At 28.3% G+C, this 19,166-nt stretch overlaps 2 protein-coding genes across 2 annotated transcripts; both read right to left on the minus strand.

Moving 5' to 3' along the window:
• Positions 1-1,603: 1,603 nt before the first annotated feature.
• RRP41L (3'-5'-exoribonuclease family protein) lies at positions 1,604-6,289 on the minus strand. Its single transcript, XM_068632913.2, has 7 exons — positions 6,114-6,289; positions 4,636-4,714; positions 4,410-4,512; positions 4,199-4,319; positions 2,635-2,723; positions 1,999-2,148; positions 1,604-1,867 (listed from the first exon to the last, which is right to left on the minus strand). The coding sequence occupies exons 1-7, from the start codon at positions 6,244-6,246 to the stop codon at positions 1,778-1,780; spliced, it is 765 nt and encodes a 254-aa protein (XP_068489014.1). The 5' UTR covers positions 6,247-6,289; the 3' UTR covers positions 1,604-1,777.
• Positions 6,290-7,539: 1,250 nt separating this feature from the next.
• LOC137829444 (senescence-specific cysteine protease SAG39) lies at positions 7,540-9,044 on the minus strand. Its single transcript, XM_068636249.2, has 2 exons — positions 8,456-9,044; positions 7,540-8,335 (listed from the first exon to the last, which is right to left on the minus strand). The coding sequence occupies exons 1-2, from the start codon at positions 8,886-8,888 to the stop codon at positions 7,743-7,745; spliced, it is 1,026 nt and encodes a 341-aa protein (XP_068492350.1). The 5' UTR covers positions 8,889-9,044; the 3' UTR covers positions 7,540-7,742.
• Positions 9,045-19,166: the final 10,122 nt, after the last annotated feature.

Genomic DNA, 19,166 nt, shown 5'->3' on the forward strand with positions numbered 1-19,166 from the left:
GCGCACAGATTGTCTAAGTTCTGAGGGCAGCTGCCTGTGATGCATCCATTGGTCTGTATCAGTTCTACTCACCCTCCACTCTTCTAAGCGAACAGTTGTTGATTGGAGATATGTCTGCAAAATATAATTATGAACAACAATGTCCATTCATGGTGCTCAAGTATTCTCTTACATTTCAAAGTTATGCAGCTAACTAAATGTATAACAGTTTTTGAGGTTGATTTAAGGCTCAATCTCTATCTAGCATGTAATTTGAAGAGGATACGGAGAATTAAGCATTCAGCAAGCAAATTTTGTTTCTTGTTGTAGTACTAGCTGCTAGGACAAAGTCATCTTGAAACTCTTTCATGAAATTGGGGAATTAAAGATTTCTATCAACAGAATTAAAGAGTTTTGAAAAAATTACATTTAAAATTGTGGTGTCAGTATAGATTTCGATCGTAAAACCTCTTAATCTTAATCAAAGATTTTGTAGATTGTGTGGTGTTAGGGATAACCTCCCATACATATAAAAATATCTAAATGAATAATCGTTTCAAGAAATATAAATAAATCTTATTGATGTTTCTTAAGCACTTAAAAGGAAGAATGAAATGTTATCAAGATAATATGTACATTTAATAATGAATAAATGCTTAAAAAAATATCAAATACAAAGACAAAAGAATCAGAAAATGAGGATAAAAAAGTGATACACTAGATTGAAAAAAAACAAACTGAAAACTATATTGAAAATCCACTGTTTCTAATTTTCTATCACTCTCTATCAAGTAAATTATATATGGCAAAAGTGCACAAACAAACAAGTGAATCATTATATAAATAAGGGCTTGACAGCCCTTGTATAAGCTTTAAATGAAGAACTATGATTGAGTGTACCTTCCAAATGATATCAAGATGTTCAGACTGTCTATGATATAGAAGCAGCCAAGGATTTAAGAACCCATAATGAGTTGTTTTTCTTTTCTTTCATTGATGAGGATGAGTTTGTGACCCATAACATCTTCACACAAACACATACCACTACACTGTTCGATGATAAAACTACTGACTCCCTTGGCTAAATTAAGGTTTAGGTCAAGATTCATCACTTTTGTACGGTCCAATTCAATGAATTTTATAAACTACATAATACTAAACCATAGGTGTCAAAAAATTCAAGAAACCAAACATCCTTTATCAGTTTAGACACAATTTATTAACTTTCAAAGTTTGATTAGAAGCAATGATAATATTCGATTAGTGTTTTTCTTATATAAAATTAGGCAAAATTAGAGATAATGAAACGGGTCGGGTCCAATAGGATAGGTTAATTTTGTCCAATAAACCGGTCAATTTGTATTGGTCCAGTAACCCACTCAATTATTTTGATTTATCAACTCTGAAAACTTACCTTTGTATAAAGTAAATTTCCCTCTTCTAATATCAGTACACAAAATAGCTTGGTACAATTCAAATTAACCATTTTTCCAATTTGGTTCAGTTTTCATGCAGTTAGTTAATTCAGTTCAATTAATATTTTTAGCACCTCTAATTCTCCTTACCTTCCATTGTGGTCTTCACTTTTTAGGCTGTGGGCAATTTGGTGGTTTGAGACAGAACAAAAGACCAAAACAGTAACTAAATCCATTAAAAGGATATGAAAAATGGAAGAAGCACAAAATTTTCAGGATATGCACAGCACCTCTCTCTACTACCTCCAACACAAAATTATCTCTCAATATAAGAAAAAATTAAAAGCACATATCGTGATTTGTATTAATGTAGAACTTCCATTCTACTCCCTGGAATCCGAAGCAGCTTCTTTCAAACATGATCTCATAATCTTCGCTAGCTTTGCACAAGCATCCAAGCACAGCTGCATTCCCTGCATGTGGGAATACAAAATGTCACTGAGAGTAACCAATTTGGAACAATAGATATCCAGACATAAATTCACGACTTCAAAATACGCATTTACATAAAAAGATTTAAAAAGAAAGTTAAAAATAGGCAAACCTCGTTAATCCTCGGAGAAGACCATTCCCCGGTAACGGTGAGTTGGGTGATTTCATAGCGAGAAGGCATACAGGTAATCATTAAGCTACCATCTTGGCAGTTTTCCTCCTCCAAAATAGGATCAATGACAAGGTTCTTACTAAAACTTGACTACAATCATTAGAAAATAATAATTAGACTCTCAGTAGCAAGATAACCGCATCATGAAGGAACAATTTATAGCAGTCCTAATCGGTTAAATGCCATTAAACTTCATAATTATGATCTCATTTTATCATGATGAGTTTTGTGAAGATGACCTGGTTCCAGAAGATCATCCGGTAAAATTGTACACTCGCTAGCATGGAATTAGGCCATACATTTTGGTATCCACAGAAAGTAAGTTGGAATAAACAAAAAATGGTTTAAAAACATATTTTTAGGCTAAGACAAAACTCTTCATGAAAACGTAATTAATAAAGCACAAAATGAGAGGCAGGTACTATGTTAGAAATTTTAATAGAATATGAAATTATACGAATTTATAATAACAAATTCAAGATAAGGTTTAAAATGGGAGAAAAAGATTATCCGCACTACAAAACAAGTACATATTAGTGACAATATGGCTGACTGCAAATGTGAGTAAGATCCTACCACAGAAACCGAGGCAACAAGATCATACATCATTATTCCAGCATCCGCCAGGGCAAGGCTAGCACACGATATGACAACTGGGAGATCACCTGCAACATGTTCACTAATATTATTACCTGCTAGAAACTTAATAATTTTGAGAAAATATTAGAGTTATATTGCATCACTGACTTCTCCAAACTTTAAATAGGATCATTCATCATTACTTCCTACAATTCCAAAATCCAAAGGCACAATACTTCATCAGAAACAAATTCACTTCAAATTAGACTACTCTAAATGACTTTCATGAAAACTGCTAAATTACGGAAAAATCATACGTTCCTTGTGTTCGTCAGTGTTGTCACTGTAACCTTAATATAAATAAGACAACACTATTGCTTTATAAATGACAGCTGATCCACCACTGCATCTCTGCCACCCGCAAGAAAGGTCATAACAGCCAAAAGAAGTCTTACAGTTGCAGCATGGGTCACAGATCTGATAAGATTTGCTGGGTATTTACTCAACAAATGCCAAAAACTGAAGTCTTAAACACATGATAAAATCTTCTAGCTACACTTGAAATCTGCAAGCATTAAACTCATCCAGCTCATGCCTTTTATCCCCACTTAAAACCTATAAAATAGTGTGGCTTAGATAAATGACATTTGTGTTCTACTTACAAGTCACCTTCAGTTAACGTAAGGGCCAAGGAATGACTCATCAAGTAAGGAGGGGAGCAGTCCTCTATTCACCCCTCCTGCAATCCCCAAAGACTTCAGGTAACTGGTATTATTCTGTTTTTTTTTTTCATTCTAAATATTGCCTCTTTCTTTTCACTTGGATTTTTTTCCATCCTTTGATTCATTCCAAATTTTAAGTTTTGTTTTCCTTCCTCTTTCATTTTTTTCACGTTCGTCTTGTTTTATAGTGTTTTGCTCTTTCCAATTTACTCATGTTTTCTTCCTCTAGTTTATTGCCCGTCATACTCATTCTATCTTATATATGGTATGCTGTGACAGATTTTGGGCTTTTTGCAATCTGCTATTGACAACAATCAATTCACATCATAAGCAACAAAAGCCTCACACAACAGAAGCTCTAGCTGACATCTCTTGCCACAAAAACTAGAGAAATAGCTGAACTTAAAGAAACTACTTTTTTTAATCTCTGACAAGCTGTTTCCACCCCTAATAGTTGTTTGAATAATCCCCAGTCAAGCACCTGTTGGTTTGGTCTTCATCACAAATTCTGTACTTGGGATTCAAACCCATGCATAGCAGGTAAGTTCATTCATATAAACCATCAATTGAATCACACCTAATTGATTAACTAAACAAAAATGTGTTAAAGCAAAATACCTCTTCACAGTAATAGAAGAGAACAAACCTATGTTGACACAAAGCACCCATTAAATAACAGCAAGGTAGATGAAAAGACAAATATACATTAACTTTCTTTACTAATATTTTTTAGTATATTTATGTCCCGCACAATTTTTGTCTGTAAATTTATAACCATAAAAAAAATATCATTACAAATTAGATTGAAAATAAATATGAAATTTTATAATAATACTTACTGCCGCTAGATTCTAGCACCAATGCAAAAACATCCACAGTTGTCTTGGGGAAACTTTCCAGTATTATTGCACCCTCCAAAGCTTTATTAAGCATTGCACTGTACTCTTTGTGGTCTGAACCCTAGCTTCGTGAGGTTTAATATATTAGAGGTCACTTCAACTAGCGATGAAGATGGAAGAAACAGAAAAAATTACACAGCCTTTCATATACCTGCCCTCGCACTGGAGTTGCAAATGTTGTAAAGCTGACATTGCAATTCAAACGCCCTGTATCACTGTACATCATTGCCTTCTTGCTCTCTCTTGGCCCAAATCTATATTAAAAATTACAAATAAAATATCCACATTAGGGAGAGCATAATAACAAATAACAAAGTCAGAAAAAGAAAACCTCAACAAGCTAACTGACACATTTTTGAGACAAAAGAAACACTCACACAGATACAATGACCTTGGTATTTCCAACCTCGGCATAAGCAGATCCAGATGCTGCATTCACAGCACCAGTCCTGAAAACTGCAAGTCGCAAAAATATTGATGTTCTTATAAAAAAAACCAGGTCAACTAATCAACATATAAATAAAAATAAGTGATTTTTTATTTAAATTATCAGACGTTATTGAGTCTTCTGTTAGATGATTAGTTATCAGTTTTGATGACAGTTAGAGTTCAGTTACTTCATTTGCATTGATGTACTTCACTGTGTAGACAAACTCTATTGATGAATGAAAATGTATTCTTTTACTACCATAAAAAGTTCTTTTAACAGGGTATCATATCCTATAGATCGATCGTTATCCCGTTTGCCATATTATCCATGCACCATGACCAATAAGTGTAGGATGTGAAGGGGTGTATTTGGAAAAAACTAAATCCCACGTTGATTAGAAACAGTATTAGAGCTTACTAAGCAATACACATCCCTCACCTTAGCCAGCTTAGAGGGTTGAGTTACGGAATCTATCCAGTCCTAGCAGCACAATCTACAACATGAAAAACCTAATTCTCAATCCCCATCCTTTTTTTTCCAATAGCCGCACCCATAGCATGAGAAATAGGAGCTCCTCTTTCACAATAACTCCATGCCATATATTAACAATATCAGGTTGGACAGAAGCATGTACTAGATGCTATCCTAGTGCCTGGACTGGATCAAGGTGTTTGGAACAGAACCACCACCATATCAATACCCTGGATCAATTGCAAATGGCTGTTCTAGTCCTAATCCACAATCACCTGTCCTCTTTACAGAAAATGGAGCAACACCAAAGAACAAATACCATAATCCCTGAAACTTCTGGAGCATGCACATCTATTAAAATCAGGTAAGAGGTTGAAGACCTTGAGGACCAAAAGGTCGCATTGGGACATGAGGTCCACGGTGTCAATAGTCCAGGAAAATTAGTTGGTACCACAGGACTAGTATGACCAAATACATCTGTTCGTAGTAGTCGAAATGAAAGCTAATTAACTAATTCATCAGGTATAGACCCTTTACTTCCAGTACAAAACCCAAGGCAATCTTTGCCATGTCCAACCTGACTGCATGAATACATAATCTTTGCCATGATTCTACACATTTTCACTTCTCCAAATGAAATCACATCGTGGAGCATTGGTTGTAAATTTGAAAAGAACGAGGAAAACCTATTCACAAAATGTTACTGAGTTCACCATTCTCCCAAAAGCGCCATTGTAATCCGTAAACGGCATTTATTCAAACAGCTCAGCCTCAGAAATCACTATAGCACCATACATATGAAAACCTCAATAGTCCGCAGAAAAAACCATAAAATAACGTCCATTTAATAACAAAAATCATAATCATGGATAATGGAGAAGCATATATTGAGATTGCAAATGCATTGAGAAGAAAGAGACCGAATGGTTATATTTGAAAGCAAGTGGAACTTACATGCGGGTCTGCACTGGTGGAAACCGCGGCCATCGGGCCGAACCCAATCTTCCTTGAAAAGCGGTGGTTTCTTTTTATCGACTGTCAGAGACGGCGAGTATGTCGCCGGAGTCGCCCCACCTTTGCCGGCCATTCTGCACCACTATGCCTCGCTTTACTTTCTCTTGTTACTTTCATTTCCCGATGCTATTTATATAGGGTACACATGGAAGGCTCACTTTAAGAATCACGTTAGAGAACTGTTGTTTCTTGGCCTGGGCCTCTTACTTTCAAGCCCATGGATTTTAACCTGGGCTTTTGCTTTTTCACCCATAATTACTTCATGCCCCTCCCGTTACAGTAAAACGACAAAAAATGTTTTTTCAAAATCATTATATTTCTAAAAGTATATTTCCTATACTAGTTAAAGCATAAATGCATTGACCAAGTTGTGTATTTACTTTTTTGTATGTTAACAAAAAAAATGAAAAATTAATTTATTTTGATAAAATTAATTAAAAAATATTTTTAAAATTTTAAATTATATACATAAAAATAAATATAGAATTTTTTTTATTGATTTTTATAATGTTATAATTATATAATAGGAACATATGTAAAATTATATCAAAATTCAAGGTTAAATTGTAAGAAAATGTGTATAAAAATTAATTATAAATTATTCTAATTTTTATTTAGAAAATCATTATTATAATTATAACAATAAAATACTTTCCATTTTTTAGTAATTTAATTAGATAACAGAAACTGAAAGGTTGGTTAATGAATATAAAAATAAAAGAGGTAATATTTATATTTTTTTATAGTTGTTATTTTTAGGAATAGTTAATTAAAAAGTTAATACAATTTAATATATATATATATATATATCATTTAGTAAAAATTATATTAAAAAATATATTTTCGTTGTTTTTAAAGTGAAATTATTTATTTATTTTGAAACAAAAAAAAATATTTATTAAATTAATTAATAAATTGTGTCAGTTTAATTGATTCTAGTTTAATAAATATAAATATTAAAATAAATAAAACAAGTATCAAATAAATGTGAACGTATTTATTTTAATTAATACTGACTAACATTAATATAAATATTTTTACTTATTAAAAAAGTTAAAAATAATTAGTATCATTTTAGAATTAACTAAGATTCAACATCGTAACACTAAACGAACTATATTCATATTAGTTGGATAAACTTTACTCCGATATTATAACACAAATATATTTATTTATTACAAATAGTTAAAATAATTAGTGTTATTTAGAGTTGATTCAATCAACTTTATCAACAACTAAATTATTTTTAAAAAAAATATTTTTTATTTTTTAAAATAACCTTTTACGTGACATTAAAATGGGTTAAATCAACTTTTACATTGATGATTCTTCGTAGTGATTACTTTTATATAAATAAATAAATAAATAGTTATAAACAAGTATACTTGTATATATTTTTACACAATTGTGGTACAGAATCTACCACTTCATGTTATTTACAAGCTTTGAATCAACCACTTCTAATTTGTTCATACCTATAAATATCGGTATCGACACACCTATGTGATTTTTTGTACTTAATTTGTACATTACATACACAGATTATTAAATATATAGATATAGCAGTAACTATGCAGTTGGGTAAGATGCCAACATTGCTATGCCACACAAGCCTTCTTTAGCAGAAACATCCCTTTGCATCCTAATGTATCCTTTTTCACCCCATTTTACTCCCCATGAATTCTTCACCAACCAATACTTGCTTCCATCATCACTCACTCCATACCCCACAGCAGTCACACCATGATCCAAGTTAGTGTCACATGATCCATTGAAGACGCCACCTGCATAAAATTGAAACTCATATCCGCTTGCATCAATAGCTACTGAAACTGGTTGATTGGCAACAGCTTTCAGCAGTGCACTCTCACTGTTGGCAGGGACATCCTCGTACCCCTTTATGCTAGCTGCATGGCTGCTTTCTGCTTTTGCATTGCAGGTTCCATCAATTCCCTCATAAGGGTACGTAGCTTCTGTGGTAAGTCCTTTGTTATTCAAGATAAATTTGAAGGCATCGTCCATTAAACCTCCTTCACAACCTTGGTCCTCACCCTTTGTGTCACAATCAATAAGCTCTTGTTCTGATAAAGAGATCAGTTTGCCAGTACTAAGCTTGGTGATTCCTTCTGTTGCTGCCACAGCAGAAAATGCCCAACAAGATCCTAAAGATAAAAACACAAACAAGAGTTTTGTTTAGATAAATGCATGAGACATTAATAGTAGAAAAAATAATTAAGTTTCTTACGTAAACTAAAACAAACTTAAGTTATCCAAACACATACCACATTGGCCTTGGTCCTTAATAGGTGTAACAGCACCTTTCTGTCTCCAATCCAATGAAGTAGGCAGTGCTGTCACGTGTTCATACTTAAAAGTGGGTGTTCTTGTTATTGTGGAGCAAATATGACCCTTGAATCTATTTCTGGCTTTGAATTCCTCATTTGTGAGATCAGCAAATTGGTTTATGCCAAGCTTGTATGGCTTGTTTCCAGCATTGTTAAATGCCTCTATGCGTTGCACGTTTTCCTTGAATATTTGGTATTTCTGCTCTTTCTCAGAAGAGTCCAAGTAGAGTTTTCCATGTGTAACCATCCACTGCTCATGCCTTTCACGCATTGAAGCATCTTGGAGAGTGCGAGCATTGGCCTCCAAAGCACAAAATGCAAAAACAATAACCAATGCTAAAGTGCTATGGAATAGTGTTTTGAAGGCCATGGCAGTGACTGATTATGGAAAACTGCACCACTTTGGTGAAGTCTGAAACTTGAGTTGTTGGTTCCTGAGATCACTTGAAACATGTACATATATATACACACACATTCTTGGAAACTGAATTGTGTTCTTAACAAGACATGCACTTAGATGTGGCTCAGAAAATTTTCTGACTACGACCCATGACACTTTAATATGAATCATTAATATCAAAGTTTCATCTTCATACGTAATTATATACGGAAATCAATAATTGTTCAAGAAAGGAAATAATTTTGGAAGTGGTATATTAGTTGCACAAATTTAAATTGCTGAGACGTATTTGGGTGGAATTAGAATAGAAGTCTTGTCAAGAGCAACAAATCCATTATTTTATATATTATATTGTAATATATAAATGTTCAGACTAATTAGAGCTGAAATATCATTTAAGCCCAATATTATTATTTAGACTGTAAATACACTTCTATTATTCTCTTTTAACAAGTCTTAACCTTATCATCATATCACAAATTAATAACTTTAAATTAAAACATTATACATTAATAATGAGATACTGCAAGATCGATTTTAGTTTACAACATGGAAAAGTTGAATTTTTTTGTCATCTCTTAAAGGATATATAAACTTTTTGTTTTGAGTTGCAAATATATTTTTTTATTTGCTAATTTCGTAGGATGTAGGATATGTGTAACAATGTGAACTCCATGTTATTATGATTGTGTTTGGATTGAGGAAGAGAAGTGTGGAGATTTGAGAGAGTGAATATGTGAGGAGTTGAGAATAAAATATAAAGAAGGTGAGTATGTTTGGATTGTGGTATATTAAAATGAATTTGTGAGAAAAGTTTATTGAATTTGGGAGTGATGGGATGGTCGTGAGGGTATTTTGATTTTTTTTAAGTATGTAAAATATAAGATTACACATTTATCATTGTCTTAAAAATATCAAATATTAGGTACTTTTGTGTAGATTTAGGTGAATTAAAATTATGTAAGTTATTTCCGATCTTGGTGAATAATTAATTTTGAAAAAATACGAGTTACTTGATGAAAAATAATTTACGTGTAAAATTATAAATATATGTAAAAGTTGTAAATTATTATATAGAAATAAATAATTTAAATATTCATAAATTTAAAAATTATAATTAGAAAATAATTTGATATTAAATATAAATAGTATTATTGTTGAACAAGATGCTTTGATGTCTCCAAATCCAAAAGAAAAGCTTGAAGACCTTGTTGCTAGGTGTGTGTTGTCTAGTTGTTTGAAACTTGTTAATTCACTCCTTAAGATGATCCAAGTTCATTTGAATTTGTAACCTTTTGAAAAGATGAGTTTTCTAAAATGTTGTTAAAAATTCAACAGGTTTTTTTTTTTCGAAACAACAGGTTGTTTTACCTTAGCTGTCAAGTCAATTCAACCGATTGTTTCGACAAAACAATCGATTGTTTTTTTGAAAACCTTAACAGAATTATGTTAAGCAGTTTTAATATGTTTTAAATGATCATAACTAACTTGGCTCCTTTATTAAATGTTTTTGACCACTTGGTTGGTCTATATAAAGGTGGTTTTACGCTCTCCTAATCTTGGAGTAAGAGAAAAAGTTTATCAAAATAGTTTTTCCAAGATTTGAAAGAGCTTTGGATCATTCTTAAGTGTGTGGAATAGGATTGGGTTGCAATTCTGAACTTTAAGCTTAATAATACCCAGGTGTATTTTATTCCCTTCTTCCTTGATTACTGTATTTCTGTAGTGGTGTTGCGAAGGAGTGTTTTGTGTTCTTGAGGTGTTCAAGATCAACATTCTTGGTGTGGTTTGTCAAAGGTAGTGTGTTTCTTGAGGGGTTCAAGGTCACTACTTTGGTGTGTGGTGTTTGTAATCTGGTTTTGATTGCATAGTGAATTACCTAGTGGTTTATGGGGACAGGATGTAGCTTTTGGTGTAAGAGTGAGCCAGTATAAATTATTTGTGTGCTTATCTCTTACCCTTAACTCTTTAAATCCTGTTTTTAAGTTGTTTAAAGTTCTAACTGGTATAAACAACCGATTGTTTCGAATAAACAACCGATTGTTTTTCTGATATCATCTTAAAACAGTTTTGGTTCTTTGTTTCCTCGATGATTTCTTTCTCTGTAATTCAGCATTGAATTTCATTATACATTCAAAGTTTGCGAAAATCCTTTAAAAACAATTCACCCCCTCTGGTTTAAAGGTCATATATTCTAACAATTATTATATTTATAATAATAATTATTAATATTATTATATAATTTTTTATTATAAATAACTAAATATTTTTGTATTAAAATTTTATTTTATTATTAATTTTATTAAAAGATTTGTGTTAGTTAAATTTATTTAATAATTAATTAATATATGTAAAAAGGGAAAAATTGGAAAAACCAGTGGTGAGCTGGCTTTTCCTGACCTTCTCTTCATTTCAAGGAAAAATGATATTTATTGTTTGCGGGTATATCTTCTCCTTCTCTTCTGTGCAAATCCCTAAATCCAAATGAATGATGTACTCCTTAATCTTATTCGTGAACAATAAATCACTATAAACAAACAAACCCTAAGATTGTGTTTGGATTGAGGGAGTAGTGGATGTGTGAGAATTTGAGAGGAAAGTGTGAAGAAAGTAAGTGTATTTGTATTGAGATATGTTAAAGTGGATTTCTGAGAAAAATTTATTGAAGTTTATGAGTTATGTAATGATTACAAGTTTACCCTTATTTTTTAAAAAATATATTAATCAAATATTAGGTATTTTTGTGTAAATTTGGGTGAATTAAAATTATGTAAGTTATTTCCAATATAGTTGAATAATTAATTTCAGAAAAAATATGAGTTACTTGACGAAAAATAATTTACATGTAAAATTTTGAATATATATAAAAATTGTAAATTGTTATATATAAATAAATAATTTAAATATTCATAAATTTAAAAATTATAATTAGAAAATCCTTTGTATTAAATAATATTATTATATTTATAATAATTATTATTGTATACTTCTTTTTATTATAAATAACTATATATTTTTTATTACAATTTTATTTAATTATTAATTTTATTGTTTTATTTTATTAAAATATTTATGTTAGTTAAATTTATTTAATAAGGATAAATTTAAAAATAATCTCATACTAACATATTTTTCCCTTTATTTTCTTCATTTTAAGAAGAAAAAATATATATTGTTAATACTTATCCCTATTTTTTTTCTCATAAAACTCTAAATTTAAATAATTCATATCCTTCTTATAATGAGTATATTCTCGTAAGCAAATAATATCTAAGATAAAGTTTGACATTTGGTGCATACTTTAAACAAGATTCCCTATGGTATAAGTTGTGGTCCTACCAACAAAACGAATATAGACTTCATTTGTAAAACTATACTAATTTCTATGCACAAGAACTTCCATGATTTTTTATAATATTATTATCATTGTTTTTAATATAGAGTTTAGATACAAACAAGTTTTAGACTTTCAATTACCGCAAAAATTTTAAAGTAATATTAAATTTATCATAAATATAACAATTTTATAAAAAAAAAAACTATTACTAATTTAGAGATAAAAAATAATTAATTATATTAATTAAGTCAAATATTATTTTATAAACTAAAAAATTATTAATATTTAAATTATTTTTTAATATTAATAAAAAAATTATAAATTCATTTCTAAATTAGTATTTAAACTAATTATTATATGTTTTAAATTAATTTTTAATTAAATTAGTGATTAATTTATAATCTAAACTAGTTAGTAGTTCAAGTCTTGGTAGATGTTAGATAGGCGTTAGGAAATGCTCTTTTAAGCTTAACTCGATGTTACAAAATCGACTCATAAAATGACACTCACTTTATAAAATGTTTTTATTTCTAATAAACTTGAATTCTCCAACCCACTCCTTTACGTCTAAATTTGTTAACTCGTTTGTGAGACTAAATATTTATAGATATTTTTTTAACAATATTTATTTAATTAATATAATAATAATTTTTATTTTTAATTTAGTTATTATTTAATGATTTTTCTTATAATGAATTGAATTTATGTTGAGAAAAAAATCAAATTCATACTTTACTTTAAAATTAATATTTAAATTAAATATTTTAAAATTTAACGATTCCCTACTAGATAATTCTTTCTTTTAAATCGTTAATTGTTAATCATATGAACCAATCCCATAAAAAAGGAATGGCCATATAACGTCAAGAATTTAAAACTAATAAATATTAAAAAACAAATTAAAATCTTATACTAATTTTTTTATATTATACTATTTATTTTCATTCACTACAAGAAAATAATGAAATAGAAATTAATTTTAGGGACAAAAAATAATTAGTTGCTATAATGACTAAATTAAATATATTTTAAAGACTAAAAATATTTTTGGTTTCTATTATTATTGTTAAATAATTTCTAAATTGGTATCTATCTAATTAGTTACAAAAGTTTTAACTACTAATTATTTAGATTCTAAATTTGATACAAAAACCTTTGTAGCTAATTAGATACTAATTTAGAAACCATTTAACAATAATATAAACTAATTTATAAATCATTTTTTTTTAGTTTTTAAAATGGTCTCTAATTTAGTCACTATAACAACTAATTATTTTTGTTTTTAAATTTGGTTTCTATTTCATGATTTTCTTATAGTGATTATTAGACTATTTATAATTTTTTTTTCTTTTTTATTAGACTTCAAGATATTGAAATTAATATTACACTTTTTTTAATTAACGTATTAAAGGTATGATATTTTTACTTAATTTTAAAATTGATCTAGTCTGTGCATAACAATTGTACGTTAAAATTAATTAAAAAATAAAATTTTAAATACACTAAAATGTATTTACATCAAATTAAATTAAAAATATATAAAATACAAACACTACAAGAATATAAAGCGGGCCAAATTATATACACTATTATAATCAGTTTAACTGCCTCTAACTTAACACACTAATAATTATAAAGTTTAAAATGCGTTAAACCGACACTAGAGATTGGGGAGAACCTTTGCTGTTGAGTTATTGTGCGTTTTTAGGTTTTTCCACTTTCTTCTTTTAGTTTATATAATTTTTCTTTAGTATAAATTTTTATTTTTCTCTGTAAACCTCAAATTAACACTAAATATAGGAATAAATAAATATCATTAAAAATGTAAAAGGTATAAATTCATAAATTAGGAATTGTTTTATATATAAATTAGCAATTAATAATCATAAGTATCTATATTTTAATATTAAATATTATTGAAATTAGACACTTATCACTCTCTTCAACTTATGATGTTTCCAAATTCAAATATAGAGAAATATAGACATAATCAACTTCTAGATCAAATCAAAATAAATAAATGACAATTCATCAAGAAATTTCTTCGTATATGCTCATAGGTAGGTGTTTTTCTCTATTTTTACTTAATCATAACAAATCACAATTGTTTTTCGTTTCATCTTCAAATCACAAACATATTTCAAACATGAATCTTGAGGTCTTTTACAGGGTTGTAATGAGGCAAAAATATTGGTTTTTTATATAACAAAATACACATCTTAAAGAAGAATAACATATATATTATCTAATCACCATTTTTTTTTTAGTTCACACTTTTCCTCATTTTTATTTCTATCTTTTCATGATTTTCAACATGATTTTTTCTTTTTTTCTCTTTGAGATTTTCTTTTTCTTTTTCTTTTCCATCAATAAGACTAAATTATTCCTATTTTCAACTTTTTGAACTTTCAAAATTTAGAACCAACCATTCCCTTTCCTATATTTATTGCATGTATGTTCTCCTTACTTAAACATGGCTAAAGGGTAGAAAAATATATCTATTAAAGATTAGGATGCGATAATAACAAAAGGTTACAATTTATTATTCACATATCTTTATCAATAAGTAAATTTTACATTATCCACAAATCTATATCCGTAAGTAAATTCAATATTATTATTAATATAAATATTTCTATTAATAATATTAACAATATTATTAATATTGAAAATATTAAGAATATAAATAATCTTAATAGTTTTAATAATACGAATAATATTAATTATAATAATTATATACATAATATTAAAAATATTATTATAATATGAATAATTATAAATAACAATTATAACTAATATTCATGAATAATAATCATAAATAATAATGGTAAATGATAATTATAAATAATAATCATAAATAATAAGAAAAGATAAAAAAAAATAATGAAAAAAAATTAAAGAAAGATATGAAAGATTACTTACAAATTTACCCACGAACTGGAGTTGATAGGTATTACCTATGAACTCAAGTTGATGAGTATTACCTATGGACCTCAGTGGATAAGTAATATTAGTGTGTAGGTATTACCTACATATTAGAGTTAGCACTACAAGAAAATCATGAAATAAAAACTAATTTTTAGAGACCAAAATAATTAGTTGCAATATTAACTAAATTAGATACCATTTTAGAAACTCAATAAAAAATTAGTTTCTATTATTATTAAATAGTTTCTAAATTGGTATCTAATTAGCGACCAAAGTTTTAACTACCAATTATTTAGTTTCTAAATTTGGTTTCTAAACCCGTTAAAAACTGTTCATTATCGTTTTTGAATAATATGAATGAGTTTGACGGCCAAAAGACTATTAGTGTGTTTGGATATACTTCTAAGACTCTATAAAGTGGTAAAGTCACGTCCAAGTCATCAAATTGACACAAAAACAAGAGTGAACAGCTTTAGATTGATATGCACCTTAACTTAAAGGAGATGAATCCAAACACGTTCTTCTAATCTTACACTGTTCATAAATTTAGCAGTTTATCAGCTAAAGAAACAACTTATAAAACATGTTTTGTGAGAACATGTTAGTGGTTAACTTCAGAAGATGCACTATGAGTTACGTATAGTGATCATAGATGTTGAAGATAAATTATTGGATTGAAAATATAATGAGAAAGAGATCTAATATTCTCTCTCTTTCATGTCTTTTTCTTCTGTGACGGATATTGAAAATAATTAAAGATCCGTCTAAGATACTAATATTAGTAAGATTGGTGAATTGGTTTCATCATGTGGTCAAACTTTCTTCGAAAAACAGGATCTTAAATGGTTACTTCTACGTTTTTAAGTTCTAACTAACACTCAACCATCAACAAACACTTATTAGAGATCCTTTTCCTCATAATCCATTCAGATGCAGATTCATTATCACAGACGACAACCCTAACTAACCCATTTTAAAAGAACACATTATCCAACACGCTTTCTGCATAATATACACTCTTTCTTATTAATTGATCTTAGAACTATATACATCATGCAAATATGAGTAGTAACTACTCTTCTGTTTCACATTTTAAATAAACATAAAGAACAAGATTCAAAATTTTCAAAAAAAAAAAATCATTAAATACAAACTAATTTTATAGACTAAAGATAATTAGTTAATATATTGACTAAATTAGAGACCATTTTAGAGACTAAAAAAATTACTGATTTTTAAATTAGTCTATATTATTGATAAATAGTTTCTAAATTGATATCTAATTAGCTACCAAGGTTTTAACTATCAATTACTTAGATTCTAAATTTGGTAGAAAAATACTTGGTAACTAATTAGATACCAATTTAGAAACTATTTATCAATAATAAAAACTAATTTAAAAATCAATAATTTTTTTAGTCTCTAAAATGGTCTTTAATTTAGTGAATATAACAACTAATTATTTTTTGTCTCTAAAATTGATTTCTATTTAATGATTTACTTGTAGTTAGTAAAGGAAACTCCTCATGTTGGTAGTGCACATGATTGGCGCAAAAAAAAAAATTATATTAGCGTATATCTATTCATAAAGCAAAATTGATTTTTGTTATTAGTTCAAACTTTAAATCTCTTAAATATTTATAGTAAATAAACTATTGAAATGTATTTTTTTTTATAGATGTTTATATATTATACGTTGAATCATGAGGAGATGTTATATAATCTACTTTGAAAATTAATTTCTTATTTAATTGATCAGATTCATTCTAATAATTTCGTTATTACGAATAATTATGAGATTTAAAGTTTATACTAAAAAAAAAATTTTACTAGAGAAACAATAACTATATTTAATCTATTAAGTAATATCTTTAATCGATACATATGCCTAATGAATTTTGGTGTATTAATTATTCAATTGTTAAAGATGAATAAGACTATCTAACCCACCAATACTTTTACAAATTATATAGAGGAATGACAACTATATTTAATTCTATTAAATAATATCTTTAATAGGATACATGTGCATAATAAATATAGGTGTATTAATAATCCAATTGTTAGGAGAGAAGAATAAGGCCATGATGCTATCTAACCCACCAATACTATTACAATTTAAAGTTATTGGTAGTGAAATAAGAATGGTTTAAAATTTACACTTCGTAATTAATGCCAACTTATTTGAATTTATTTTTGAGAAATACCAAATTTATTTGCACTATAATATCTTATGACGCAATTTTATTTACATTATATTTTGAAATCATTTTTTTCATCTAAGTTTGCATTTTAAGTGATTATTTTTAAATAATTTTATTTAAAAAATATATTTATTCACGTTATAAAAAAGTTGGTCAATAATTTTTTACCTTACCATTAATTAAATTGTAACAGGATGAACTTTTTAGTCAGGATTGGTAGATACTGCGCATTCCCACCCTGATCTGAGGTCATTCCTAATTATGAGTGCATTAACAAGAATAATCTTAATTTGCTTCAAATAAATAAAAATATTTTTTTTAATTTTTCGAATAGAATATACTTAATTTTTATATTATAATTTATATTCATTGCATTTTCTTTCATGTGTATTTTTAGGTGTAAATAATAATTATAGCTTGGGTTGTAATTGAATTTATTAAGCTCAAAAGAAACTAGGGGTGTGACCAAAGGGGAAATTGCTTCCTGCACCCCATGTTATGTGAAATAACAAAAATGGTTATTTTAGTTTTTAAATAAGAGGAGGGTGTGGATCAAAATACATTCTGGATTTGGTATCCTGGAATATATTTCTAAATTTGTATTTCCATAACACTTTTCTAGATTTTGTAATCCCTTTTCTTGAATTTTTTTTCTAATTTTTTTAATGTATTTTTTGTATTTTAAAATTGCTTTTTCTAAAATGATATTTTGGTTTTCCAATTCTATTTTGGAATTTCATACAAAAATCTATTTGAGATTTTCTTTTCTAAAATGTATTTTTTAATTCCAAATTTTCAATTGCGAAATGAAGGATAATTTTAAAATTTTGAAAGTTGATTGGGTGTAGGTAAAAATTCATCGGGTGCAAAAAGTCTCTGGGTCGACCAAAGGAGTGCAAGCAAAGAAGAGTGTTTCTTCCTACATCTCCATATGTTTTTCTAACACTCCATATAAAATATGAAAAAACTTTTTTATCCTCCTTGTATCCCCTTCATATTTCAAATTACATAATCCATAATGGTATTCCAAATTATATAATCTAGAAGTCTGAATTTGATAGTAGCTTATGAATTATGTAATATGGACACGCATTTAAAAAAAGACTTACAAATTACATAATCCAAAAGTTAGAAAAAACTTTCGGATCATATAATCCAAAAGCTAATCATGCATATGGAAAAAGACTTTCAGAATAAGTAATCTGGAAGCTAATTACAAATATGAAAAATGACTTTCAGTAATCTAGAAATATAACAAAGGGACATTTTTTAAAATAAAAAAAAATTATAGAGATAAGAGAATAACCTTTCAAGCCCAAACCATAGAATTCCGGTCAAAGAGTAGAAAAAGCAAGGTCAAAGTGAGCCAAATATAGTGTGAAACATGAAAAGTATGGAGATGATCTTGTCCCTTGATCTAAATCTAGAAGTTTTTAAACATTGAATTGTCCCTCCTATTTTCTTTGTAGAGTTTGACAAGAAAATGACAGGTTCTGAATTACATTTCAGTGTAATTAGTATTTAAATTTGAGGATTACTTATCCTAGTTCTTGTAAAATAATTTTAAAGATATTGACTCAAAGATTCATTTGGGGTGCATTGTGTGTGAAAATAACAATTCAGATAATCTTATTTTGATTCTTATGAAATAAGTGATAAATCAAAGTAAGAGTTTATCTTTGAGAATCATAGAGTCATCTTCTATTTCAACAAATAATTTCTCCTTTCTTTCTCAAGTCTTCTCATTGGAATAGTTTAGCCTAAGATAATCATAAAAAA

Source organism: Phaseolus vulgaris, chromosome 11 (assembly GCF_051622355.1).
Source record: "Phaseolus vulgaris cultivar YP4 chromosome 11, ASM5162235v1, whole genome shotgun sequence".
Taxonomy (NCBI): Eukaryota; Viridiplantae; Streptophyta; class Magnoliopsida; order Fabales; family Fabaceae; genus Phaseolus; species Phaseolus vulgaris.

Bases quoted from the DNA above. Each gene is read 5' to 3' on its own strand.
- LOC137829444 (XM_068636249.2), bottom strand. From the start codon at position 8,888: ATGGCCTTCAAAACACTATTCCATAGCACTTTAGCATTGGTTATTGTT. The intron at 8,336-8,455 runs GTATGTGTTTGG...TTTTATCTTTAG, and splicing joins TAAGGACCAAGGCCAATGTG to GATCTTGTTGGGCATTTTCT.
- RRP41L (XM_068632913.2), bottom strand. From the start codon at position 6,246: ATGGCCGGCAAAGGTGGGGCGACTCCGGCGACATACTCGCCGTCTCTG. The intron at 4,715-6,113 runs GTAAGTTCCACT...TGCGACTTGCAG, and splicing joins CCACCAGTGCAGACCCGCAT to TTTTCAGGACTGGTGCTGTG. The intron at 1,868-1,998 runs GTTTGCCTATTT...TCCCACATGCAG, and splicing joins CTTCTCCGAGGATTAACGAG to GGAATGCAGCTGTGCTTGGA.